The 26,933-nt window shown below is 53.1% G+C and overlaps 6 protein-coding genes across 6 annotated transcripts; 3 read left to right on the plus strand and 3 right to left on the minus strand.

Annotated features, from left to right (window-relative positions):
* Positions 1–1,711: 1,711 nt before the first annotated feature.
* On the plus strand, positions 1,712–2,492 carry N7474_001709 (uncharacterized protein; the record flags this gene model as incomplete). The annotated part of the gene is made up of 2 exons (XM_057193124.1): positions 1,712–1,880; positions 2,392–2,492. The coding sequence occupies 2 exons, from the start codon at positions 1,712–1,714 to the stop codon at positions 2,490–2,492; spliced, it is 270 nt and encodes an 89-aa protein (XP_057058077.1).
* Positions 2,493–3,966: 1,474 nt separating this feature from the next.
* Positions 3,967–6,191, minus strand: N7474_001710 (uncharacterized protein; the record flags this gene model as incomplete). Its single annotated transcript, XM_057193125.1, has 2 exons — positions 3,967–4,241; positions 4,307–6,191. The coding sequence occupies 2 exons, from the start codon at positions 6,189–6,191 to the stop codon at positions 3,967–3,969; spliced, it is 2,160 nt and encodes a 719-aa protein (XP_057058078.1).
* A 2,770-nt stretch (positions 6,192–8,961) lies between these two features.
* On the minus strand, positions 8,962–10,548 carry N7474_001711 (DHHC family palmitoyltransferase; the record flags this gene model as incomplete). The annotated part of the gene is made up of 5 exons (XM_057193126.1): positions 8,962–9,565; positions 9,618–9,658; positions 9,713–9,836; positions 9,889–10,375; positions 10,437–10,548. 5 exons carry the CDS (start codon positions 10,546–10,548, stop codon positions 8,962–8,964), a joined length of 1,368 nt encoding a protein of 455 aa, XP_057058079.1.
* Positions 10,549–11,799: 1,251 nt separating this feature from the next.
* Positions 11,800–12,276, plus strand: N7474_001712 (uncharacterized protein; the record flags this gene model as incomplete). Its single annotated transcript, XM_057193127.1, has 1 exon — positions 11,800–12,276. The coding sequence occupies one exon, from the start codon at positions 11,800–11,802 to the stop codon at positions 12,274–12,276; it is 477 nt and encodes a 158-aa protein (XP_057058080.1).
* Positions 12,277–14,852: 2,576 nt separating this feature from the next.
* N7474_001713 (uncharacterized protein) lies at positions 14,853–18,647 on the minus strand (the record flags this gene model as incomplete). The annotated part of the gene is made up of 5 exons (XM_057193128.1): positions 14,853–15,052; positions 15,219–15,459; positions 15,511–16,124; positions 16,189–17,982; positions 18,035–18,647. 5 exons carry the CDS (start codon positions 18,645–18,647, stop codon positions 14,853–14,855), a joined length of 3,462 nt encoding a protein of 1,153 aa, XP_057058081.1.
* A 630-nt stretch (positions 18,648–19,277) lies between these two features.
* N7474_001714 (type II myosin) lies at positions 19,278–26,718 on the plus strand (the record flags this gene model as incomplete). Its single annotated transcript, XM_057193129.1, has 5 exons — positions 19,278–19,718; positions 19,779–19,922; positions 19,980–20,164; positions 20,225–26,219; positions 26,287–26,718. 5 exons carry the CDS (start codon positions 19,278–19,280, stop codon positions 26,716–26,718), a joined length of 7,197 nt encoding a protein of 2,398 aa, XP_057058082.1.
* Positions 26,719–26,933: the final 215 nt, after the last annotated feature.

Raw genomic sequence — 26,933 nt, forward strand, 5'->3', positions numbered from 1 at the left:
ATGATTGGAGGGGGCGGCAGTAACCCGCCAAAGATTCTCCATCTGTGGCCTCGTTATTGGGCATACCCTACAGCAGCCCGAGGGGCCATCTCACCCAGAGAATATTCAGGAACGGGTAATCGGCTCCGGAGGCTCAGAAATGGCCGTAAGGGGCAGTCAGCGTGCCGATTGGCGACGGCCGGACAGTTGCTGAGAATAATACGGCGTTGCATTGATTTATTCATGTCGAAGATTGTGGATGCCGCTTCTTTCCAGAAGCAGGCTAGTCATCCCCCGACGGCGGCCATTCAGAAGAGACGGTCCACTGTTGTTGGCTGCACGGGCGGAGTCTCGGGAGACATTAGGGAGCCTATCTCAGGTACTCAGGCCAAGGTTGGGGCTAATCCAGTCCATCGCGGTGCACGACCCTCTTTCCACTCTGGGGCCGAGCGAAACGGTGGCCTGTGGACGGGCCATGATTGGCATCATTCCGTGATCGATGCAGGGTGCCGGCCTCGCCTCGCGGCCTCTCGTCAAGCGTCCTTTGACCCACCTCTTTTGTTCAGCTGAGCCTACATAGCAGATGTAATTTCGTTTCGCAGAAAACGAATCTAGGGTGGAAAGAGACTGGACCCACTGGTCAGTGCGGTGCTACTAAATCTGGTCACTGGTCTGGTCGCTGCCAGAGCTAGCCCTGTACGCAGCTCCGAACAATTCTCTGGTCTCTATGAACTTTCGCTCCTCGGTGAGCACATGCCAGCCATCAGGCCAATGTCGCACAATTCCAGAAAGGTTGCACCGTCGGTGTTGGGATTATAGTAGTCAGACGAGAACGAGAGAAAAGCCAAAAAATAACCCCTGGGCGGATCAACCGCTGGACGGTTAACTAAGAAGTGCCACTGCCGCCCCGGATCGACTGGGGCGTGGCAAAGAGCCAGACGTTGGACAAAGTCTGGCCAGGGTACAACATCCAGGACAAAGAAGAATCACTGCGCGCCGTCGATCGGGGACGGTGGATACGTCATGCCTAGGCGACAAAGAAAAAGCGCAAAACAGCGACAGGCCTGAGCGGCCTGTTACTGAATTCGTCCGCAGCTCTCGCTAGTCTCCGACATGAGCCCGTCTGCACTTTAGGACCCAAATTTCTTGGGTCGCTCTCCCTTGCAGCGCGCATATTGATCCGGCTAACTATAACCTCATGGAGGAAAACTCCGTGGAGACGGCAGATGGACATTCGCTTAGCTGCTAGCAAGCAAATGGACGGACGTCTTAGCGAGTGTCCATCAACGAATTAATTAAAGTTGTTACACTCTGGTTGGCTCTATTGATTCAAGGGCCATTGGCAACATTCCATGGACATCCCCCATCTCCGCACATCGCCCAATCCATGGTCGCGGCACGAGCTAGGGCCTAGCTAGCCGACTAATCAGAACCAGGATCACTACTACACACCTGAACTTCACGTAGGGCGGCTCTCGCCGATCCCCTCCCCTCCTCTTTGTGCTCTGCATCCCACACTAACTCGTGCTGGTTGATGGCCTCGCCCCCCGCATCGAGCCAACAACGAAGCGACTGGCAACCATTTCCGGCCCCACCATCCGGAGCCGACGCGGTTCAATCTAATCATCAAACAGCACAGTGACAGAGAACCACCCTCAACCACGCTACTGAGACACATACATACACTCTAAATTGGACCCTTTTGTTTTCCCACGGAGCTCGCCTCGTAATAATGGACCACCCTATCGATTATGCGGTCAAGGTTCTCACCGATTTTTCTTCCGGTGTGCACCTGCAGCTGCGCCGATGGCGTGTCGCGTGGCGGGCATGCTGTTTCAGGATGTTTCTCCAGACCGCAGCTGCAGATGGATTTTCGCCCACAATAATCCAAGAGGATCGCAGTAAGTTGGTGAAGATGAGGGGGTGTATGTACCTATACTTAGGACCTGGCCACCCAGTGACTAGCTCCTAACTAGCTGTGGACAATCCGTCCGTCAGCACCTCAGCTCTCCACAGGAGCAGTACCTTCTCGTAGCCTTCTTCCTCATCTTCTTTTGCTTTCTATGGAGGAATTGAATGCGAAGCACAAAACCCAAAATGATCCACCATGATCAGCCCTTGCCTCCGTCGCTGAACCCTAATAGATTGAACCAAAATGTTAAATAAAAATAATAAAAAATAAAATAAAAAACAAATTCAGCGACTGGACTAAGTCTAGAATGACACCATGCCCACAAGCAAGGTAGGGTTCGGAATCGGAGTCGCCCCCATAACGAGCGCGTCGATCCCCGACGGTGGTTGAAGCATGATGGGGCCGTTATCGCCACGAGCAGTAGCTCTTTCCGTCAAAGCCAGGTAGGTATATGTAATACGCCTATACTACATAGCAGTTTCCAAAACCCCCCAGCACAGGATTCGGTTCGGGGATTAACCGGGCGCAAACAAGCCAACGCACTGTTCCATCCCAGATCCCTCAAATCAAATCCAAGCACAGCACAGCAAATGATAACTAAAGGGCAAGTGACTGTTGATGATTGTGATGTGGCGTGAATTATTCCACCGCCCCAGACGGCGGATCGACGTGAACGGAAGATTGAGCCCGCGAATCGAGGCCCTCGCTGCGCCCGGACGATGACTCCGTATGGGGACGCGTGGGCTTCATTTGAGGGGGATATGCGACACAGGCAGATCGAGGGGCCGGCAGATGTGCATATGCCATCGTAGCAAAAAAAAAATATGTACTGCGTAGATTACACACTGACGCCAAATTAATGATCACCGCTAGATATTACTCCTATCATTCCTTCTTCCCACCCGCTTATCACACCTAGTGAGTAGTGCCCGACTGATGATTCGTTTCTCTGGTCCGACTGTTCGGTCTCAGAACTTTTCCTCCGCCTGGTACCCTAACCTAACTAAAATACATTCAGCCTGAAAATGGGGGGCAATGGATCGCACGATGGCCAATCATAGCCGCTCCAATATACGCGATGTGCAGAGCAGAAAATGCCGCACCTTGCCCTACTGTATACAACCCTATTCGACTGGGTAATGGATAAGTAGAATACAGCCTGAAAGAGAATTAATCGTAAAAAAAAAGAGAGAGTAAAGAAGACCAAGCAAGCGAATGAAGATCAGGCCAAAAAAATATTTTTCGGCTTTTCTCCTTTTGTCGCTCGCGTGTCTACTATTCGTGTAGGGCACAGTACTTATCCACTAAAGTAATGCTGACTGTCCTTTGCCAGAAGAAGTGGTAGCAGTAGCTCCCGTCGTTCTGTAGCAGATACAGGGGCATCGTCATCATCGTCATAGTCCCCATCCCGGCTGTTGAATTAGACAGGGTGTAGCTCGTCCCGCGCAATGACGACACAAGACCACGCAGATCCGGATAATATAGCACAAACTATGATGCGCGGCGCGTATTACAGGGCACCGGTGTGCCAGAATGTTTGCTTCGAACTCGTTGTGGCGCAATGTCTAGAACACGGTATGTGCGGTGAGTTGACTGCGCCGTGTATATCATTTCCGAATCATCCAAGGAAGAAAAGGAGGTACGATTGCTGCATTGTACATCACTTGCTAGGGGTCGGCTATCATCATACACTAATGGACCATGTACGGTCGAGGTGCATAAGCGCCGGCCAGGTGGAGATTGTGTGCTGCGCTGTGTGGTGTGTGTGCTTAACAATCCAGTCAATGGGAGACGCAAGCCATGTGTGCGGCGCAGGGAATGTGTGTTGTTCTCTAAGGACACCCGGGTTTATTCTGCTCAGTAACTAGTGGTAAGGGAATACGCTGGGTAAGAGAGACTCTATATACTCATTTCAAATAGAATGCTATGCTATGGGCGACGTTTATAGTGACGAGGAAGCTCATCAAGAGATAGTTAACGATGGTTAGACCAATATTGGTTCATTCAAAATGGACCTCCGGTAGAACAAGCCCCTTTCATCGTCCAGACTGCGTCTCGACTAGAGAGATCGTTGTCTAGTGAGATCCTCCCTCGGCGAGCACAGCAGAAGGGTTCATCCGGGGCCGGTCAGATTCTATCGCCGTGTGACTCGACGCGCGCGGCCGCGAGGGCAAAGAGAGCTTGTCCTGCTCTGAGGTCGGCTGCGGCGGAGCTTCAATCGCCTTCGGGGCCTCATCTTCTTCATCCTCGTCGTCACTATCACTCGATGACTCTTCAGAGCGATGGCCACGATGACGAGACTCGTCCCTGTGGCGACGCCTGTCCCGTACAGACTCTTGGTGCCGAGCGTCTGAACAAACAGTGGTTAGTGACCTTCTTCTATGCTGAAAGATAATCTTAAAAACAAAAGCTCACCTCGAATCTCCTTCGTCTTGATAGCATACGCTTGAATCTCATCCTTGCTCAACACTCGTAGGACAATAACATAGTCCGACCGCTCCTCGAACCGCTCATGGCCTATTTCCAGCGCAGCAGGATTGACAAGCCTCCGATCAATCTTCGTCCATCGCGCACCCGGCGGAATCCCCTGGTCATGGGCATCCTTGAGCGGCGCGACACCTTCGCGCACGGGATTGCGCTCTTCAGGGAAGCTGGGCCGGGGAGCTTTCAGGATACCTTTCCGGGCAGCCTCGGGCTCTTTGAAACTGGGTGGCTCAACTTCGATCGGTCTTCTCGGCTTGTCGTCACCGGGCGGCGAGTGTCGAGAGTCATGGGAGTGTCCGTCATCCGACGGTCTTCCAGACCCAGAGGGCCGGCGCCGGTGCGACGAGCGATCCCGGGTACGTCTGGCCGATCGATCAGCTTCGCTGGAACTGTCTGTGCTGCTGTGTCTGCGACGCTCTAATGCAGATGGTTCGCGCCTGTAGTTGCGGAGATCCTCGTCGGATGTGTATGTCTCCGATTCACTCTCGGCGGGCTTTCGAGAGCGTCTGCTTCGTCGACTGCGATCATGGCCGGAGCCGGGCTCTAGGTATAACTGCTTGTTTCTTTCAGGGCTGTCTGGCTCCCGGGATGGGGTTTTAACCCGACCGTAGCCGCGGTCATAGTCGCGAGGGTTTCCACGGCTGCGTCTGGAGGAATGGTGGTCGTAATCCTCCATGTCTGAATAGGCACCACCGGCCAATGCCACTGTGCCTAGCCCTGGGGCCACCCGATCCAGATCTGTATGCCTCCTAGAAGGGCGACCATCCGCATATTGGTCATATTCCCCTTTGTAATGAGACCTGGGAGGGTGGCGCCGGGAAAGGTGACGACTGTATTTTTCTGGATGTGAAGAGTAGCCATCATCGGAGTCATGGTGGACCGGAACGAGAGCATGTTCGTACGGCGCTCGCTTCGATCTGGAAGTAGTAAGACCATCGTCCGCGCCATGGGCCGGGTTTCGTGAACGTCCTTCGTGCTCAGCGTCGAGCTTGTCAAAGCCACGATAGCTTGGCGGCGGCCCGTGAGACCGTGGCTCCTTGCTACGGACCAGCCACGGTGGAGGATCATCCATCTCCGTCATGCTGAGCGGTCGTTCCTTGTGCCGTGGCGCTCGATGGACCGTCCGGACCGGATAGTCCACATCAAACTGTTCTCTAGGGGTGGTATAGGAGTATGCATCGTAGTCGTCAAGATCTTCACCCTTTCTCATACCATCATAAGCGGGATGGGGGCGGTGGCTCCGTTGATGAACGCGGTAGCCACGGTGACCTGTTCGTCGGTCCGCGTCGTGGGGGTGTAGCCGGCCCGTATCACTCGCATAGTCGGTGCTATAAACTCGATGATGACGCCCTCCATCTCGAGGGGAGGCGGGAACCAGATATTGTCCAGAATCCCGGGGCGATGGGCTGGGCGAATGATGACGACCAGAAGTGGGCACCGGCGACGGCCAGCGATGGGATGAAGAAGGAGGCACCGCAAGTCTCACAGGTGTGTCATACTGGTCTGGTGCCCCCAGTGTATTGCTCCTAGGTTTCGGTCGAACGTTGTACTCGGTTCGCCTTTTGGTCGACTGGCCCGGATCTCGGTAGGTTTGCGAAGAGACGTGCTGGGCTTCGAGTCGGCGGCTGGGGAGACGAGTGGATGAACTCCGGTGCGGCACATCCGATGGATAACCGTCATAACCATCGCGGGTCCTCGGGGTCTCGTGCGGATCGTAGGAGGAGCCCAGCTGCACCATGCCCGTGGAAGCCCGCATCGGGTCGTCGAAGTACTGGTGCCGCCCCGGTGACAGACTCCGGTAGTATCCCGAGCCCATTGCTGCCTCTGGTGGTGGTGTGTGGGGGATTCGAGGAGTCGATGTCAGCAACGCTGAGAGGGTGGTAAACGGAGGGCCAGGAGAAGCGGGCTGCGGGGAGATTCTGGTTTGAATAAGACTTCGGAACCGCCGAGCGGGCAGGGGGAAGAGCAAAGAGGGGCAACCGTCAAGTTCCCCGACAGTTGGAGTCGCAGGTGATGGCGTCGATGCCCAATCTCCGGGGAAAAGATGGATAGATGGATGGTGAAGTGCGGGACAGAGTGCAAGCGAGAGAAAACACGGTACTTAATAATAAAGGGCGACCGAGCGGGTTATTGGCATGACGCAGAGTGGGTTGATCACAACGGTCCACTTGATAACTTCCGAGTCCAGAGATGAAAAGAGCAAAGAGTAAACAAAGAGGACCATGGAACCACCACCCTTAGATCGTCACCGACTCCATGCCTCCCGATTGCGCGCCTCTGCCATATAATGCCGGCGGCTCGTGGCGGTCAGCGCCAGTCATTCATTAGCATATTATCTTGGCCTAGCTCCACTTGCTTCCTTTAGTTAATCGCGCCCGACACCCGGGCGAAGTCAAGTGAGGCGATCCCTGTGGGAGAATAATCGTGGGCGATGATCTCATCCCCCCGCGGGAGAGCGAAAGCTGGTTTTTGGGGCATCTCGATGTGAAGGGACTAGCTCACGAACGATTATTCTGGCCAGCGAAGGCGACCGATTTATAGTCTTTTTTTCTGCTGGTCGGTGAACTAGCCCACGCAACGTGGACGTATCCACTACATCGCCTAAATATGTGTGATTGGCGGGCTGGAGCATCGCCTCCAATGTGCCCTGACCAGTGCAGTAGTTGGCAGTAGTTGCAACGCTAACTCAGTTATGTGGAAGAGCCATTTACCAGTAGCCCTTCGGGACCTAAGTGGCTCTGGGCTTCTTCCGAGAGGAGGTTATTCCTTGATAACTCCTAGGCGGATTCCATTTCCGCCAGTAGGGAGAGTATACTATCACTTCGATCAACTCTCTAACCAGAAAGAACAACGCTCACTTTGGTATTATTATTTGCAGCGATACCCCGAACTATACACCCGCCCTGCCATATCCTTCTCCCTCTCCTTCGACTGCGCCAGAAGACACCAGAAGGAGGCAGGGCGAGTCCCGGCCTCCTCCGTACAATCGTGAGGCGTAGTCTATACCCGAAAACCAGATTGCGACCATGGAGATTTAAGCTTCCCTATCCAACCCTCAACGAGTGGCTTGGAGCATTCCTCGACCACGCGCCTCCCCACATAGCCTCCGCATGCCGCTCCCTTCGGCCCCTAGCGGGTATATGCATGGGACAGCAAGGGATCACGGGAGGCTTAAGCCCTACGTGCCGCTTTCTAGAAAATCTCCGATATTCAACGCGATTGATTCTGGTTTGATTGGCTGCGAAGTAATGGTTGTCCCTTAACCGGATTGTGGTAGTTTTCTGTTTCGATGCGGCACGTCACGTTTTCCGTCCAGGTTTCCCTTCTTTTCCCGTCCCTTCCCTCCTCCCTACCAGGGTGCGGCTGCGGGCAATGCCGATGCATACCCAGGGCCGGCGTCGCTTCACTGATGCGGTTTCCCTGGTTTCTTGCTTTTACCCAGTGCTGGCTTCGCTTGGGTCTTGTGGCGGGACATATAGGATGTAGATGATGGAAAATGGGTATAAAAGAATATATATAACCTCTTCTGCGATACTTCTATATTTTATGCCTGAGCTCTTTTTGAGTGGATTGGATTCAAATACTGTTCAGTATAACTTTCGAGTCTATTTACCGTCACTTCCTTCATCACCGAATATATATTCCTCACACAGTCGATACACACTACATCGCATCTCCACAACATGTCTTGTAATAATCTCGCTATTGGTGCTGAATCAGTCATAAAACAACACAATAGCTCTCCGTTCTCATATACGCATACCCAATCCTCCTCAAGCTTTCGCACTCAATATACACATACTCATGGTCATTCCCGATCTACCTTGCCGACCTTTCCCAAGACCACTACGACACCATTCCGCCAAAGAGCAGACTGGTGGAAATGCTGCGGATGCACCCAACTGGTTAATCCGGCTCTCGCACCAGACCGATGTCCCATCTGCTCGCACTTTAAATGCGCGCAGTGCTCGACGGAAAATGTTCGGTGAAATGGTGGCCGGCCGACGGCTCTGAGAGAAGGTATTAGGTGACGAGAATTTTAACCCTAATAGTTCTTGCCTGATATATAGTGTTTATTCTGTTTTCTTTTTCATTTGTTTGGAATGTACGGTATCTGATCTCGGGCTTCCTCTTTCTTGCCTGGTATAACGCACTGTACACTTTGTGATGGCTATGTATAATAGAAATGTCGACGTGAAACCATTGGACAGACCCAGTCGCCCTAATGAGATACCTAGATCCAATCAAACAAATAACGCAAGTTAATTTACCCCGGTATGGAAACCTTAGTGGAGCAATTCAGCCCTACCCACGAGCCACAGCTGATTGGCATTTGGGATTGGGATTAGATGAGGCTGCGACACTGTCCAAGGATCGGTGGCGCAGCACACCGCACCGCACCGCGCCGCCAGGGATGCCACAGCAGGAGAGACAATCTAGACATGAATCATGAATCAATGGTTAATGCATAGAATTAGTATTACATCTGATGCTAATTAATAATAATGCTTTCTGTACCCATCCAACAATAAAACCAAAACCAACTCAAACCAGAATGCAACCAGGGGATATCGTCACATAATGCATCATCGTCTATGTTTTCTCGCCTCGCGCCCCCTGCGGCCGTGGCTATGCTTCGACTGGGAAGACGAAGACAGAGCCCCGTCTTCACCGGGCGGTGGCGGTGCCGCTGCGAGCCCAGCCTCCTGTTTCAAGCGCGTCACCACAGGCCCCAAGGCAAAGGCGCTTTCCAAGCTGCTGTGGTCGGTGAAGGGGCTTGGTTTCAGCGGGAGCAGCCACTCTGCCACGCTGTTGCCCATGACTTGGCGCAGGTTCTTCCACGTGCTGCCCAGGTCGAAGGGGTTTTCGCCGGGAAGGGTATGGAGGATGGCGAAGACGTGGCGTTCTGGTGTTGGCTCTTCTGGGGGTTGGGCGTAGGTTTGTGTTTGGGATGATGGGGGTGAAGATGGAGACGAAGGGGGCTGTGGGGGGTAGGAGACCATGCGGAATGGGGGTGCCCAGGGGGACTCGGAGACCCATAGTCGTTCGAGGAGATGTTCTGGGACGCGGATGGCAAGCGTCCAAATGGCAGATCGGTGGTTGAGATTCTCAATCGTGGTGAGATTCATCGATGCAAGCTGCAGGGAACTGAGCGTCATGCCGCAGGTGAACAGTCCAAAGAGTCCGCCCCTAGACACAGATGAGATACAAGATCGGTGAGTGTGGACGAAATATTACTTACAGTCCAATGCAGACACACCAATGTGGGTTGACGCTTCCAGTCTGCGAGGGATGGCGTTAGCACCAAATATGGACAAGGAACCGGTTTGCACTTACATCGCGTCGCAGCTCGGCTGTATAGTAGACAGGCACGATAAAAGCAAGAATGCAGAAGAATGAGGCATACACGACAAACTGGATGAAGAACTTGAGCGATGTCTCTGACACCACGCCGCCAACCCTAGAGAACGGTTAATTAACCAGGTTCGCATGCAATACGATACAAAGCATACCAAGGACAAAAATGGTCCATCTTGCGAACGCAGCGATCAACTTCTCGACAGTGGTGCGCACGATCTGTCTTGAACTGGCAGCACGAGGAGCAATACGGTGGTCGACCGTCTTCCTGACAGACGAAGATGTCTTTGGTATAAAAGCTTTCCAGCCCATCCGGGTCCAATGGAAAAGCCTTCCCGCCAGCATTCTGATCTAATCCGTGCTCCGGGTCTGATTGCCGTCTCGCCTCCTTTTCCGCATCACCGGCTTTCTTCATGCTGCGCTTTCTTCGATGCCGTTTTGATGAGGGCTTGGAGGCCTCCTCCTGCACGCGCTCCGCGCCGAGCGGGAGATACCCCGGCTTCCAGACCACATGATACAGAAGCCGTGCATAGGTGACGAGGACGGGTATTAAGAGGAGGTAGTAGAGCACGAGGATTGCTGCGCCGGCGCCGACTCGGGGAGTTCGGTTATAGGAGGGTTTGGGATGGATAAGGTAGTCAACTGGAGCGTCACGTTAGTGGTGCGATCTGCCTTGACGGTGGGGGTGAGGCGCGCAACTCACTGCACAGGGGTTTTGTAATCGCATAGCTTGCGTACACGAACAGGCCCAGCAGCACCGGTGGAATGACTCTCGAAACGGCGAGATTGACGCGCTTTTGCGCGGCAGTCGCCATCGGTGGAAGGGGGAGCGGTAGACTCACCCGGCCTGCGCTCTTGACTGCATAAATGAGGGGGATGGCAGATACGGCCGAGGAAGAATAATAGGGAGTCCAACCGAAGATTCGTGATGTTCAGTCAATCATCCAGGCGGAGTAGACGAGGTGACGATGTTGACCATGATCAGCGCAAACAGGGCAAACACCTGACGTAATCGTCCAGGCCCGTTTCCAAGGGACCGAGCACAGGAACCATCTCCAGGGTGTCTCGGGGGGAACTTAAGTGGGTTATTTAGTACCTTCGAAATATCAGGAAAGATTATGGATGGTGCGTGATGGTAGGTGATCTCCGACCATAAGAACCCTATCGATGGATCTGCTCCGGGAGACGATCACTCGGATCACCCATCAAGCACCTCGAATATGACTTATTGGCGTAGTTCGATTCTCCAGTTCCAACACGGGCGATGATAGAACGGGGGGTGCCAGTCGAGTCCAACCCTAGCATCGCCATCATTGGCCGGATCGTACAGAATATGAAGCATCCCGAATGTCCTGACTTAGGCAGCAGTTGGCTCAGAATGCAGGATGACTCAATCCGGGGGATGGATGGAACCCTTCAAGGCTCCCGCAAGGCTCCAACGGCGCCAAATCGACTCCGTGACCGTCATTTGATGCGCCGACCCCAGCCCTAACCTAGTTTCCAGGGCCCCGACAGACGGTGAACGGGGTTTTGCCCTGGCGCAGCTAGTCGCTCGTTAGCTCCACTACTGCGCCGACTCCCTGAGTCAACTTCGACATCATCGACTATGATCCACCCGTTCCGCTGGCGCGGACCGCTAGGCCAATCTCAGGCTCGCAATAGTAATAATCTATGGCCCTGAGCCCTCCCCGGCCAGGTCGCCCAGGCTCCAAAGCCCGCGCCGCTGGGTGTTCCGGAGAATGATGTGCAATTAGAGCTCGCCCCATTCCTGGACTGCGAGAGACCCGGGTGACAGTCCAGCCAGCCCATTCCCAATGTGGGTGCGCAGAACAGCCCCGGGGCTGCTACCTAGTTCCTTAGCCACGCTTGCCTGCCTTGCGCTGCCAATGAATCCATTCTTTGAAAGTTATATAACTCGGTTCTTGCTTCCGGTCCTCGATTCATATTTTTCATCATCATCTTCATCTTCTCCAACATCTTACCTGATTGTGGCCATAAAGTTCACTTCCTCTCCAATACTGTCCGTTCAGTCTGAATCTCGCTGCTCTATCTATCCCATTACCAACATGTCGACAGTATGGTACTGCTGCGGCTGCAGCTTCGGTCCTCACAACGGAGACCTCCACGACGCCTGCATCTCGTGCGGCAGAACAAAGTGCTCACTCTGTGACGAAGAGAAACTCTCTCGACGCATGATGGCCTCCTCCTCTCATAGTCTCCAGCATCTCCCTTCTCCGTACGCTGTCGCTGCTTCCTCCCTCGACGGATCCCAGACTTTCTGCTACAAGTCAAAATCCACGCCCTCGTACACAGAGCTATTAGAGGATGAGCCTCGGTTACGGCCACTAGAACGGGGTGCCCTCATCCATCATTCCGCCTCTTCTTCGTCAACTGCTATCCCCGCCGATGGCGTGCAGTCCTGCTCCGACACGTACATGTACATCTGCTGCCAATGTGACGACGGACCCAAAGTCTACAACCACCAGCCCCAGTGCGTGGTCTGTGATCACAATGCGTGCAGCGCGTGCTACTATGTCAAGTGAGGATGCTCCACAGTGTATCTCTGCGAGCTCCCTCAGAAATGGTGAGAGAAACCAACGCTCAGATCGGCATCTAACAGGTCAACTAACAATGGCGCAGCAATTCCGAGACCTCGGATTATGTTACAATGATTGTTTTGTTTTGAGTTTACGCGCCATTTACGACCAGCGGGTATTGGTTTGGGGTAATTTAGCATCGTCAGGCGTCATGTGGTTGATTTGGATTGTTTCTGCGTGATTTTGTGCTCGAGTTGGTAGACCGGAATACTAGAGTGATGTTCGTTCGTTCTATACTTCGGCTTCTCGTTTGGGTTTAGCATCGGTGAGGTAAGCAGGCAAGGCAGGGCTGTATCCTGGTCTGCCTTGGCTTGGCTACACTGTTTCCGATGACTATGACTCTTTTCGTTGCAAAAAGATAATAATCGGATGACTCTTTCTTTCATGACTATTGGAAATACCTCCGACATCATAGGTCAACTCAACGACTTTGTAGTTAGTTAGTTGCCGAAAACTGCGCCCTCTCGGCCTGACCAGGCACGATGTCGCTGGCAACAACGGCACCCACCAAACACCCTGGTAAAACCTGAGGGTACGACTTCCCCCGGTCCAATGATCGGTGCACCGTGCATCCCATCGGTGTGTTCTAGCGCGGGCGTTCGACACTATCACTTGCGCCCCGGTGGAGACCACAAGCCTGTTGCTCCCTCGACCGACTCCAGCGACCGCCCTTTGGCGCTCCCTGCACACCATCCAGCCCTATCATCCGCCTAAATGTAGCGGTCTTGTCTACTTACCCGAGCCCCCGCCACATCCACTTTGCCCTTTCTCTCCGCCCCTTGACCTGCCCTTTAACCTTTGACACCAACTTAGCCTAAGGCGCGTGGCTGTGTGTGAGTGTCTGTTGGTTCTGGGTTCTCCATCGGACCGTGTTCCCCGTATACTACTAGTCAAACGACAGACTACGTCACTCCGTGTGCCGCCATACCCTGTGCCCTGCCGATTTCTGTCTAGTCCGCGGAGCTGTGGTTACGGTTGCCTCTTCACCCACGCCGCGCCGTGACGTGCCGCGCCGTTGACCCGATCATCATCCACTCTTGCGGCGCAATCCTTGGTAGTTAGGTGTCGGGCGCAGGCACGAGACCTGACTGTCCCTGCGCCACATGCAACGCTGGAGATGTACACGAGCTGCCCCCGACCAACAGACGAAGTGAGGCTGGGCGATTACCCGCGCCGCAAACAAATAAGCCGGGTTGTGCTCCGGTGCAATAGAGGGCGAAAGTTGCGATTCGGTGGAGCGCTTGTGTCGGATCCACGCTGAGATCAGTTCGTTTCTGTTCGAGTATGAACTAACTAACGACGGACTTGGATCCGAGTTGTATATAATTGTGACTAAATAACGGCAATCAAACACTCCACTAACTATTAAAACCATAAATCACCAACAGCCACAGTCCCTAGTAGAACTATTATCCGGCCAAGACCATGAAAACGAAACGGTCTCGGTTGAACATCCCCAGTTCTTGGCCCCCGACCGACCGAAGGAATGTTCCTCCTTCCTATACTTAGAAATTTCTCCATATCCTTGTTCCTTGCTTCGACCTCCCTCTCTCTTTTTCAGAATGCTCGTTTTCTATTTCTGTCTCTTTGTCGTGCCTTTAGAATAGAACAACAGATGAAGATCCCGTGCGGGGCCTTCTTCTCGGGGGCCGGCGGCTGGGGTTTTCGATATGTTTGTTGGATAATTGCAGATCCCGGGTGGCCTATTGGCCATGTTCCTACATTGTCGAGTCAGGGTCGAGGTCATTGTTCTCAATCAAGACAGCCGAAGATATTCTTATCAGCCAAGACTGCATACAATCCGGTCAGAAAAGGTGTGGGCCGATATATAAATATCCAGCATCCAGCTGTCGGGTAGACTTCCCTGTTCATCACCAGGACCGAAAACTAGTACGTAGTAGCCGATGGATAAAAAAAGCATTTGTGGTAAAAATAAACATGATATTCACACTATAGAAAAGTGTTGCGTTGCCGACCAACGCGACTTAGTCATACAATCCCCCACGTAAAGTGCAGATTAGCTGGCTGGGATAATGGTCCGTGTCGAACCCTTCTTTCGAGCCAAATTCTGTTACGAACGGCAGCAGGAAATGGTGCAGCAGCGCCAACGCCAATTCTCCATGATAGAAAAAGTGACACAAACCACCCTAAAGTAGATTGCTTGCTCGACAAGACCTTATCGAGGATAGAAATATCCGAGTTTTGTGTCGAAAGAAAGAGAAAAAGGGAAAAAACGCCATGCGGGCTAATGATGCTGGAAAGACAATGGGCAAAAGGTGTTTTCACGACCATCCAGCCAAGAGGAATGTCGCGGGAGGAAATAGTAAAAAAATCCTGAGGGACGAGGAGGCGGAGGGATAAATGAAACCAAAACAAAGATGGTCTTGATCCCGCTTGATCATTCAGTGCCAGGATTGTCATTGGGAGAGGTCCCCGCATGACACAGTTTCCGAAGGCGACTTGGAGTGGCAGCTCACCTGGATGACTTGCAGCAAGTTGAAAGATTGGGTGGCCAAGCAATGTTACATGGGCAAGACGCGCGACGGGTCTTGGAGAAAGCGTCTACGATATGCGGCTATTTCGGCGGCCACGGTGGTGAAATCTTTCACCTTATCACGTCGCATCTCGTTGATGATTTCCTTCAGACCGGCGAGGTAGGTCTCTTTTTCTTCCTCGGTGTTGCCCTCCCGAGCCGCTCCCATTTGGATCAGGATCTTGTCATCTATTGGGGTTAATGGCACTGTGGTCAGCATGCAAACGATGAAAATTGGCCAGAAAGTGCACGAAGAGAGAGAAAAGCTCAAAAGGGGCAGCGAGACAGTAGTCCATTGAACAAAAGAGGCAAAATAGTAAGAGATGTAGCACGGTTTTTCAACTTGTCGACGCACCGCTGAGAGTCATATCCCGGAAATGTTGGAATTCACAGGACCGGTCATTGCAGACACCACCGGAAGCTTCGTATGGACAGAGGTACTTCATAGGATCAATGTCATGGCTGTAAGTTAGCGAACGGTAGCCGTTCGAAACGTCCTCTGCATAATTGGGGTGATAGCGATACGCCTTGAAATTTCGCAGCGGGCTGATGTAGGGAGAAAACCTCTGCTTGGAGTCGGCAGCAGATTCTTCGTTCTGCAGGATGGTTGTTAGTGAATCTTCGCTAGACTCACGGTATTTTCATACTTCAAGAGTGTTAACCTGTGAGCCCGACGCTTGCTTCGAAACTGACACCGGAGGGGCATCGGTCACTGCTTCATCAGCTGGAGACATGTCAATCGAAGACGTTGACCCTGCCGTGCTTTTGACAGACTCGGGAGGGGCAGGGCTGAAAGGAGGACTGTAGGTTTGGCCAGGGGCTTCCTTGACATCGGGTTCTGGTGGCTCATAGCCCTCTGATGCCTCCGATGATTCAAGAGAGTCGCACCGCACACTCTGGTGGGTGTCGGATGCCGCAGAATGTTCTGTGGCAAGGTCGACAGCCGGGGCGGGCGGCTGCTCAGGGAGAACATGGTGCAGAGTATTCGCTTCCACAATCTCCACACCTTCTGGAGTTGCACCTTCAGTGATTGGCGCATCAGCATCAGAGGAAGATTCTTCGTCGGCAGACTCGTCCATGGAAGATCCAGTAGAGTCGGCTACGGAAGAAGACGATTCGGCGACGGAATCCACAGCATAATCCGCTGCAGGCCGGTCGACAAGGACATCTTCTGGAGAAGTTGGAGTGCCGGCAGTGTCATCTTGTTCAAGGGCATGGGCATCCGGAATAATGGTGTCTTGAAAGTGCGAGGTTTGGATTGCTGAAGAGGCCAGCAAGTCGTTAGTAAATGGGGAAACCCCAGGTTAATGGGACTGACGACTGACCTTCCTTTGCCACAATTTCTTGTTCCTTGACTTCAGCTTGTCGGCGAAGTTGCTCCAGATCCGCTAATGACAAGCGAGTGATCTCATCACCAAGATGTTTCAATTCTTTAACTAATAGAAACCGCCCTTCTTTTCCCTTCGTAATTTCAGAGAGAAGTCGATCGGCCTCCTGCCTGCAATGAGACAGGTTGGATTCGGATGACAATATCTCAGCATCTAAATCAGGAAGCCCAGACTCGATTGCTTGCATTCGCAGAATTTTGGACCGCAAGCTGTCGAGCTGTTCGGTTTCCATAGACGCTAGCACCTTGACAGACGAATCACTGAAGGAATCGATTAGGTTCGGACGAGCCGTACTTATGGTGGCAACATCTGCAGCCGGTGTTGTCTTAGGAAGGGGAGCGGTAGAGGTATCGGTGGCTTCGGCTTCGGCGCCGCTCGATTGTCCAGCTGATGATGATGCACCCGAGTCAAAAGACTGAGGTAAGCCAGCTGGGCCAGGAACCAGTCTTGCCTTTTTCCGTTGCTCAAGCTCAGCTATCCGCTTGTGCATAGCTTGAATCTCTAGATCCTTCTTTCGAATGCTCTCCTGGTCAGAGGGCCGAGAGGAATCTTGCGGGGTTGACGTGGAGGTTCTCGTGGGTAAGGAGGCGATGTTCCGTAATGAGGCCAGTAGAGCCTCCGCAGTTGGCATGGGTTCCGAGTCTTGCTCTTGGCTCGAGTCCACATCCATGAGACCTCCCTCATCATCACCATAGAGAGATTCATCGTCACTGATGTCGATGACCAGCCTCTCAGCAGCACCAGCATGCCCCTTGCTTTGGTTCAGATGTTTCTTGGGAGCCGTGACGGGCTCATCAAAATCAGACGCTCGAGGCCGTTTTCGCTGCGTTGCTCGGGCGAGGGGCGTTGAATCAACGGCAACAGTTTGACCTCGAGCTTCGCGATCTGTGTCTTGCGTTGACTCGGCCATGAACAAACCAGGAATTCCAGCAGGGTTGGCTTTGGTTGGTAGAGGAGGTCGAACAGGAAGCGGGTGTTGAATGGTGGATGGGGAAGCACCAGAGGATACGGAGACTTGACTAGCCTCGGTACTTTTCCCAGTATCGGTTTCTGGCCCGCCACTTTGCTGCACCTTTTGTTGACTCTTGAGCAACATCTGTCGTTTCAGCTCCTCTATTCGTTGCCGTGCCAGTTCCGTCTGAGCTTTGTTCTTCACCCTGGAGGGTTCCACTTTGCTTTTGGGACGAGTTTCGCTGGAAGACCCAGTTGCTTCCTTCGGCAAATCTGTCTTGGAGGCACTCGAGTTGGCAGCTTTGGCGGCCTTTTCTGCAAGCATTCGGGCGATGACATGTTTTCTCTCCATGGACGTTTGCCCGTCCGGGCCCTTCGTGGAAGAGCTGGAGGGAGTTGGCACCGCAGGGATTGGTTTGGGTGCAGGGTCTTTCACCTTTGCCGTTCCTGGTCTTGTTGGCAGGGTGTTGGACTGTGGGCCCAGCTGCGTGGTCTTCAGTTTGGTTTGGTCAGACGGGGGTGGCACAACTTTTATTCCGACTTCTTCATAGAGTTGCCTGAGGAGCTTGGGATTAATGCCTTCAGCAACCAACTCATTGTAGCGAATGTTGTGAGGAGCCAAGCTCAGCAATGCGCCCTGCGCCTGCACCCGAAGCTGTGCCACAGATTTGGAGAGTGAAGCGGCAGAAGCGGGTCTTGTATTCGGTGTGTCCAGACTTGGCGTTTCTATCACAGGAACTAGATTTGGATCAGCGGAAACGGACAGGGGTGGATTGTATGCTGCCTGATGTTAGCACGAGAACAAGCACAAAGGTATTCGGGTGGACAGTACGTGATCCACTGCTCCTGCTGGAGTCAGATGAGAATGCCTCGCCTTCCTCGCGGTCTGGAACCCGACGTTCCGCTGATAGCTGTCCCCACCTGGTTCGTTCCCCCGACGGCACGGGGTGGTACGACCCGGATGGTCTTTCGTGTTCCCTCTCACTGACCTCACCCTCCTCACGGTTCGAGTCAAGATGAGTTGATGTCGCTCTCGCGCCACCAGGCAACCCTGCTGATTGAGAGGAAGCATTCTCTGTTGATTGACTTGGAAGAGCGTATTGAGGAGTTGAGGATCCTGTTGGCACCGGGAACGGAGAGAAACCGGCTGGCGGTATCGGCAGAGGGGGAAACGGAGGTACTTGGGACGCGTCGAAGGGAGGCATGAAGGGGAAAGGCGGGAGGAACTGCCCTGAAGCTCCATGAGGGGCAATCCGCGCGTTCGCGTTCACGTTGTGGAGATTGTAGTCGAGTGGGTACCCATTATGGGGAACAGGTGGCTGAGATGATGGAGTATATTCTGAGTTGAGGGTCAAGTCTGGTGGGACCATGACAGGATATGAAGAAGCCCACTCCGGCGCATAGTTGGCGGTGCCATTATACGAAGGGGGTGGTTGGTTGGACATGATGGGTGCGCTGGTCTAGACGAGAGGGAAAAAGATCTCATGCGTATAGATCACAGCACATAGGAAACGAGAGCAAGGCGTCGTAGTCATCTCAAGCGTCCCGCATCATGAGGCCCGCGCGTGGAATAATGACAAGAGCCTGTAGCGGTTGAGTCTGGTATCGCTCCCTACGGTCTCACTTCATGCTTGATGAGGGTATCTCTGTGGACGACCATGGAACACAGTAGGGAGAGAAGGAGACAACGGCAAGCGCGGGGGGAGAGAGTGTGGTGTGAGTGGGTGATTGATTGGTGAACGACAAGACGAATCTCAGCGGGTAAAAAAGAGACAAGCGCCGGGCACGTGATATGACGAGGGGCGCACGGGCCATTGGCGATCGGCGGGAGCCCGAGGAACGCAGAGTAAACAAACACGCACTCACCCTCACCCACTGCAACAGACTGATTATTACGTTGGTCTGGGATACTGCTTGGGATTCTTGATTCACCCCCATTTATTTAACCCTGTTTGCAATCACTCCTGACTTCTCTTTCTCCCCCTCCTCTCCCCTCTCCATCTGGATCTCGGAACAATTTGGGCGATGCGACTGACTGGCATGGCCTAAGGATGTCCCATTGATCTGTCCTCGCCATGCTTCCCTCTCAACTAAATGGCAGCCCCAAGCGTGCCAATCCATTTGCTCGGTCTTCCCCCTCGCCTGCGACTCAGCCAAAACCTACGCGACCCCAGTCTGCCATCATCACGCCGTCGGGTGGACACGAGTCAACAAAAGGACATTTGCGCAATGCATCGGTCTCACATACATCTCCGACGCGATCGTCGGGTCTAGGAAGCCGGGAAAGGTCTAATTCAGCAAAGCTCAATGCCGCATCGGGGACTTTCGCCCCAACTTTTATTAAATCTGAAGAGCTGCGACGAGGAGCGGACCAAATTCGAGGACTTGAGGGCGACAATGACTTTTCCGGCAGCAAATACGTATGGCTCCGGGATCCCGAAAAGGCGTTCGTGCGGGGACTGGTACTAGAAGAAATGGAAGGCGGGCGACTGTTGGTGCAGAGCGATGACGGCCAGGTATGTGACCGAGCTGTCCCCCAGCGTGTTTCCCCACCTGGCGGCTGACACCCCTAGCAGCAACGAGAAGTCGATGCGGACCAAACCGACAAGGTCAATCCCGCCAAATTTGACAAGGCAGATGATATGGCCGAACTCACGCATCTGAACGAGGCCTCTGTGGTCCATAACCTGCATACCAGATACCAGTCGGATTTGATCTACGTGCGTGCATTCTCCATACGGCTATTAGACTAATGTACTGACTTTGTTGGCCGACAGACATATTCGGGCCTGTTCTTGGTGACGATAAATCCATACTGTCCCCTGCCAATCTACACCAATGAGTACGTGAAGATGTACAAAGGCCGTGGCAGAGAAGAGACCAGACCACACATTTTTGCCATGGCAGATGAAGCGTTTCGAAATTTGGTCGAAGAAGGCGAGAACCAAAGCATTCTCGTGACGTGAGTACTGCCACCCACCAACGGATGGTCCGTGGGAACTGATCTCATCTGGGGATGTAGTGGTGAATCCGGAGCCGGTAAAACCGAGAATACGAAAAAGGTCATTCAGTATCTGGCGGCGGTCGCGACTTCAGATACTCCGTATGGCCGGTCAGGGACGAAACAGTTCTCTTCCCTCTCACAACAGATTCTGCGCGCCAACCCCATCCTTGAGGCCTTCGGAAACGCTCAGACCGTCAGGAACCACAACTCGTCTCGCTTCGGTAAATTTATCCGGATTGAGTTCTCCCGATCAGGTCAGATTTCTGGTGCATGGATTGATTGGTATCTTCTCGAGAAATCGCGCGTGGTGAAGCCGAACCCGAACGAGAGAAACTATCACGTTTTCTATCAGCTTCTGCAAGGTGCAGACCGCAAAACGCGCGATGACCTTCTCCTGTCGGACCTTCAAATCGAGGACTTTGCCTACACGAGAGAAGGCAACGACTCGATTGTTGGCGTTTCTGACCGGGATGAATGGAACTCATTGATCGAAGCCTTCCATGTCATGAACTTTTCCGACAATGACCAGCTATGCATTCTCCGCACAATTGCTGCCGTTCTCCATTTAGGGAACGTGTCTATTGGGAAGGAGAGCGTACGCGCAGACCAAGCTGCACTTGGGCCTGATGGATACTCCAGCGTGGAAAAGGCCTGCCAGCTACTGGGCATATCTTCCGAAGATTTTGTGAAAGGCTTACTTCACCCTAAAGTCAAAGCGGGTCGAGAATGGGTGGAGAAGGTTCAGACACCCGAGCAATGCCGCCTGGCTCTCGATGCGTTGTCCAAGGGAATCTACGAGCGTGGTTTTGGAAATTTGGTCTCTCGAATCAACAATCAGCTTGGCCGTGCCATGGCAGCCGACGAGAACTATTTCATTGGTGTTCTGGATATTGCCGGCTTTGAGATTTTCGACAACAATAGTTTTGAACAGCTGTGCATCAACTACACGAACGAGAAGTTACAGCAATTCTTCAACCACCACATGTTTGTTCTGGAGCAAGAAGAATATGCTCGGGAGCAAATTGAGTGGCAGTTCATCGACTTTGGAAAAGATCTCCAACCCACAATCGACTTGATCGAATTGACCAATCCGATTGGTATATTTTCCTGCCTTGACGAGGACAGCGTGATGCCCAAGGCCACAGACAAGTCATTCACCGAAAAGCTCCACTCTTTGTGGGACCGGAAGTCTCGCAAATATCGCGCCTCTCGTCTCAACCAAGGATTCGTCTTGACCCATTACGCCGCGGAAGTGGAATACAACACGCAGGATTGGCTGGAAAAGAACAAAGATCCCTTGAACGACAACATTACCCGTCTTCTCGCAGCTTCGAAAGAGAGGCATGTCGCCAATCTCTTTTCTGATTGTGCAGAGCCCGATGAAGACGGCGGCGACTACCCCCGTAATCGCGTCAAAAAGGGCCTTTTCCGCACAGTGGCTCAACGACACAAGGAGCAACTGTCCAGTCTCATGTCACAGCTGCATTCAACACATCCCCATTTCGTGCGTTGTATACTGCCAAACCACAAGAAGCGCCCGAAAATGCTACATGCTCCGTTGGTGCTAGATCAACTCCGGTGCAATGGTGTCCTCGAGGGGATCCGGATTGCCCGCACAGGTTTCCCCAACCGTCTGCCATTCGCCGAATTCCGACAACGGTACGAAGTTCTTTGTCAAAACATGCCAAAGGGTTATCTGGAAGGCCAGAGCGCAGCTAAGATTATGCTCGAAAAGCTTGGAATGGACCGAGCCTGGTACCGGGTTGGTCGAACTAAGGTTTTCTTCAGAGCTGGAGTTCTGGCGGACCTGGAGGAGAAACGCGATCAGCTCATCCGGAGTATCATGACCCGCTTCCAGTGCCACGCCAGAGGCTTCGTGCAGCGCCGGATTTCGAACAAGCGGCTGTATCGTGCAGAGGCAACAAGGATTATCCAGCAGAATTTCCATGCCTACCTTGCGCTCAAGGGAAGCCCTTGGTGGCAACTCTTCTCCCGCATGAAGCCACTCCTGGGCGATACACGGACAGCAAAGGAAGTCAAGAGACGGGACGACAAAATCCAAGAGCTGGAGGTGAAGATGAAACAGGATCTCGCTGATCGCCAGAAGCTTGATGAGGAGCGACGCCGAACTGAGTTGGAAATCCACAAGATCCAGCAAACCCTAGAAAGCGAGCGGGCTCTCGCCTTGGACAAGGAGGAAATCTTCAAGCGATTGCAGATTCGGGAAGGCGAACTCACAGAGAAGCTGGCAGGCGCCATTGCAGACCAAGAAAGTCTAGAAGAGCAACTGGACGAACTGGTTGAGGCGAAGAAGAAAACCGAAGAGCAGCTTCAGCTCCGGATCACACAACTTGAGCAAGCCGGGCAGATCATTCAGCAATTGGAGTCCAGCAAAAACGATTTGCAATCCCGGCTGGACGAGCTCGACCAAAAGCTTACAGACACCGAAGGCCAATTCACTGGCAAGAATGGTAAAATCCAGGAACTTGACCGGGAAATCAAAATGCTCCAGAGCCATTTGAATTTGAAGGACCGCAAGCTTCAGGACTTGGAGGCTAGACTGCTCAAAACGGATCAAGACCTCGATGTCAAACTTGCCAATACAACCAAGGATCTTGATAAGTCCAAGAAGCAGATCAAAGAGCTTCTAGATGAGAATCGCTCTGTCCGTCAACAACTTTCCGAACTCTCCTCCACTTCCACCGGCTATGAGGATCTTCTGCGGCGCAAAGAAAGTGACTTGGCAGTTCTTCGTAACGATGTGAAGAAGCATGAGGATGAACGCAAGAGTCTCCACTCTGAAAAGACATCTCTTTCGACGCGTCATGACAATATGCAGAGACGCCTCCGCGAAGTGCAAGCTGAGTCTGATGCCATGCGATCGGAAAAGGCACAGCTTCAGCGCGAGGCTGCAGATGTCAAACGACTATTGGAAGAGAAGCGAACCGAAGATGCCGAGGCCGGCGAGAGCAGAAAGCTGCTGGAACAGCAAGTTAAAGATCTCAAGGACCAGCTCTTCAAAGCACAAGCAGACCTCAGCCGTGAACGCCAGTCAAGGGACGATGTACAGATGCTAGCAGAGCACAATTTGGCTCAATTGACCGACAAGTACAACGATCTTAACGATTCCAAGATCGAAATTGAGAAGGAGATGTACATCCAACAAGATTCCCTCCGCCGCGCAACAGAGGCTCGTGTTCATGCCGAGCAAGCCCGCAAAGACTTGCAAGGGGAGTTGATCAAACTCCGTGATCGATTCACCGATGTTGAGAGCTCCCGGTTGAATGCAGAGGTCGAGATCGAGCGCAAGACCATGAAGCAAGCTGACGAGCGCATTGCTAGCCTACGTCGAGACCTTGAGAGCAAGTCAAACCAACTTGACGAGGTTGAAGAGGAGCGGTCCCAGTTGTCAGTCCAGGTCCAGGAATTGACGCAGCTCATTTCGGAATCAGACAACTTCCGCTTCCGCAATGATCAACACAAGGAACGTCTTGAAAGAGAGCTTGTGACTCTGAAGGGCAGACTGACAGCGTCCGAAAATGATAACCGATCTCTCCTCACCAAGATTCAGCAAAAGAATCTCGATCTTGCTCGGTCCAACTCCAAGGCCAGCGATAACAACAAAATGCGTCTGACAAACCTCCAAAAAGAGAAGGCCAAGCTGGACGAAGAGAACAAGAAGCTCAGCCGGCAGCTTGGAGACTCGCAGCTCTCTATTACGTCTCTTGAGAAACAAAAGGAGAAGTTGTCCTTGACCTTGGAAGATCTCAACCACGAGGTCAACCGCGAGCGCAAGACGAGCCGTAACGCCGAAAAAGCTGCTTCCACTGCCAACATTCAGCTCGCAGAGGCAAACCGCAACCTTGAGAATGAACGGCAGCTGCGTGGCCAGGCTCAGGCAAACACGCGACAACTTCAGGGCACTCTCGACAGGGCAAACAGGGAGATTGAGGACCTGCACCGCCAGCTCATCCTCCTGCATAAGGTTTTCGAACCTGAAGCTACCGAAGAATCCACCAAATCATGGGAAGCCGTCAAGCCACACCTTTCTAAGCAGGTCGACATGGCACAGGTTCTTGAAACAGTGCAGAACAAACTCCAAGTGATGGAAGAGAAGTACTCAAGGGCCGAGAGCCAGCTCTCAGAGATGCGCCGCCGTCACTCTGACGAAATGAATGAGCTCGATGCACGCTATTCGTCGTCGAAGCGTGCTCTCCTTGAAGAGATTGACCAGAACGAAGTTGCCAACAACCGCACCCCAAGCCACTTCCGCAAGAATTCTGAAAATGCCCTGAAGAGGTTCTCTAACCCTAGCACGCCCAACCGACGGTACAATGTCTACGAAGGGGTTAATGACTCTGGCCGGTCAGACCGAACGGTTGACACCGTGGGATACCAGAAGCGGATGGATACGGCAGCCGAGATTGAAGAGCTCCAGAATAAGCTTCAGATGACTGAGATGCAGAACAGGCACCTCCAGAGTCAGCTGGAAAGCTCGACACCGATGAGGGATATCTGGCAGGATGAAAGCCCCTCTATTCGCCGTGTGCATCTTCTGGAGCGAGAAAATGGGCGTCTCCACGACCAACTCGATGACTCTGCCAAGAAGGTGTCGGCCCTGGAGCGTAGCATTCGGTCTGGAGAACTCTCCCTCCGTGATGTTCAGGCCAAGTCCCACGAGGAACTGTACGACTTGATCAACTCTCAGGAGCACTCCCGGCGGTCCCTGCTCAAGGTCCACAACGATACCATGTCCGAGTTTGGCGAGGCGAAGACACACTACGAGAAGCTCAAGCGCGCCAAGGCGGCATTGGAGGTTGAACTGCGCGACGCCCGGTCCGAGGCCCAAGAACTCCAGTCAGCGAGAGAACAAGACTCCATCAGCCGCAATCAGCTTCTTCAGGAATTTTCGGACCTGCAGATTCGTCTGGACGCCGAGACATCCAGGTCGGCAGATCTGGAGTCCAGCATGACCTTGTACAAGAGTCGTGCCGACCAGTACTTCAGCAAACTTGAGCAGGCCGAAGTCGCAGTGCTCAAGGCCTCTCGCGCTGAGCAATTCGCCAAGTCCCAAAGCAAAGAGGCCGAGGAGACTTACGCGCAGGTCATGGCAGAACGCAAAGACATGGATGCTCAGATCGAGTACTTACAACAACAAACGCAGTCCCTGGAGGCCCGGATGGAAGACCAAGCTGCCGAGCTTCAGGGCGCCCTGCAGGCCAAACAACGCCTCCAGAATGAGCTGGAAGATTACCGGAACCAGCGCGCCATTGATATCGAGGATAAGGAGACATCGATGGAACAGACCAGAAAGAAATACCAGCGAGAGTTCTCGACAATCAACCACGAACTCGAAGTGGAGCGCGAGCGCCTGCTCAACGTTCGCGGCGAAAACAGTCGTCTGCGTGAGGAGCTCGAGGACCTTCGAAACAAGTGGGACAACGAAGTGCTCAACAGCTCGACCTGGGCCAAGGAGAAGTCCCGTATGGAGATTGCCTTGCAGGACGTCACCACTTCACATGAGGAGGCGGTCAAGGCCCACAGTGAGGCCCAAAGCAAGGTCGTGTCATTGCTGTCACAAGTGCGAACACTCCGCACCACCGTCGATGATACTACCGCGGAGCGCGACTTGCTTCTCAAAGACAAGAAGATGCTGGAGGGCCGGCTGGCCGAGGCTGGTGAACGTCTTCAGGATCTTGCCAAGGGCGAAAGCCCTTCCATGCGCAATGCTGCCAGCATGGACCGTGAGTTGCTTGAGCTCAAGTCTCGCCTCGCTCAGCAGGAGGATGTTTCTGCTGCTGCCGTTGGCAAGATGCGTCGTGCCGATGCTCTCGCGACCGAGATGCAGAAAGAAGTCACTGCCGAACGAGAGACCAACGCACAGCTCTTCAAGGAGAAGGCTGCTCTAGAGAAGAACCTGAAGGAGGCGCAGCTGCGTTGCGTCGACCTCGAAACCAAGAGCTACTCATCCGGTAGTCAGGATGTTCGCTTCCTACACAAACGGATCAAGGAGGTAAGATCCCATTCCTTTCTACGTTGGGTGATGATGAATGTTAACACGACTTCTACTACAGTTGGAGACCCACCTCGAGGAACAGGAGAACAAGCACAGCTCAGAGCAGCGCTCTCTTCGCAACGTCGATCGCACAGTTAAGGACCTACAGTCGCAGATTGACAGACGCGAGAAGATCAACGCCCAGCTCAACGACGATGTCAACAAGGCTCGAGACAAGATTGAACGGCTCCTTCGGAACATCGAAGAGCTGCAGCACAGCGATTCAGAGACGCAATTGCAGGCCCGCCGTGCTGAGCGAGAGCTGCGCGAAGAGCGTGAAAAGGCACTCCGCTTGGAACGTGAACTGGAGGGATGGAAAGCACTGCGTGTTGAGAGGGGCAGCACTGTTAGCCGTGCGCCTCTGGCTGCTCTCAGTGATGTGGGCAGTCGTCGTGGAAGCGGCGCCTACAATGAGCTGCCCCAGCGGAAACCGAGTAATACCAAGGGGTTCCTCTAAGTTTACATGAACTTAGAGGATAATGATCGTTGGACACGAATGGCAGTCATGGAATTCGATGATGGCAAGGCGTATATGTTGCACTGGATGGTTGTTTTTGTCTAGTGGCCGCTGTTCATAGGTGCTTGATTGGCCAAATGTTGTAATGCTAAATTTTGATTTTGCGGCGAAGCGATTTTATGTCTCAATGGGAATGTGTTTGGTAGTGGCTGTTG

The sequence above is a fragment of the Penicillium riverlandense genome (assembly GCF_028828495.1).
Source record: "Penicillium riverlandense strain IBT 135883 chromosome Unknown utg000001l_segment0_segment0, whole genome shotgun sequence".
Classification (NCBI taxonomy): Eukaryota; Fungi; Ascomycota; class Eurotiomycetes; order Eurotiales; family Aspergillaceae; genus Penicillium; species Penicillium riverlandense.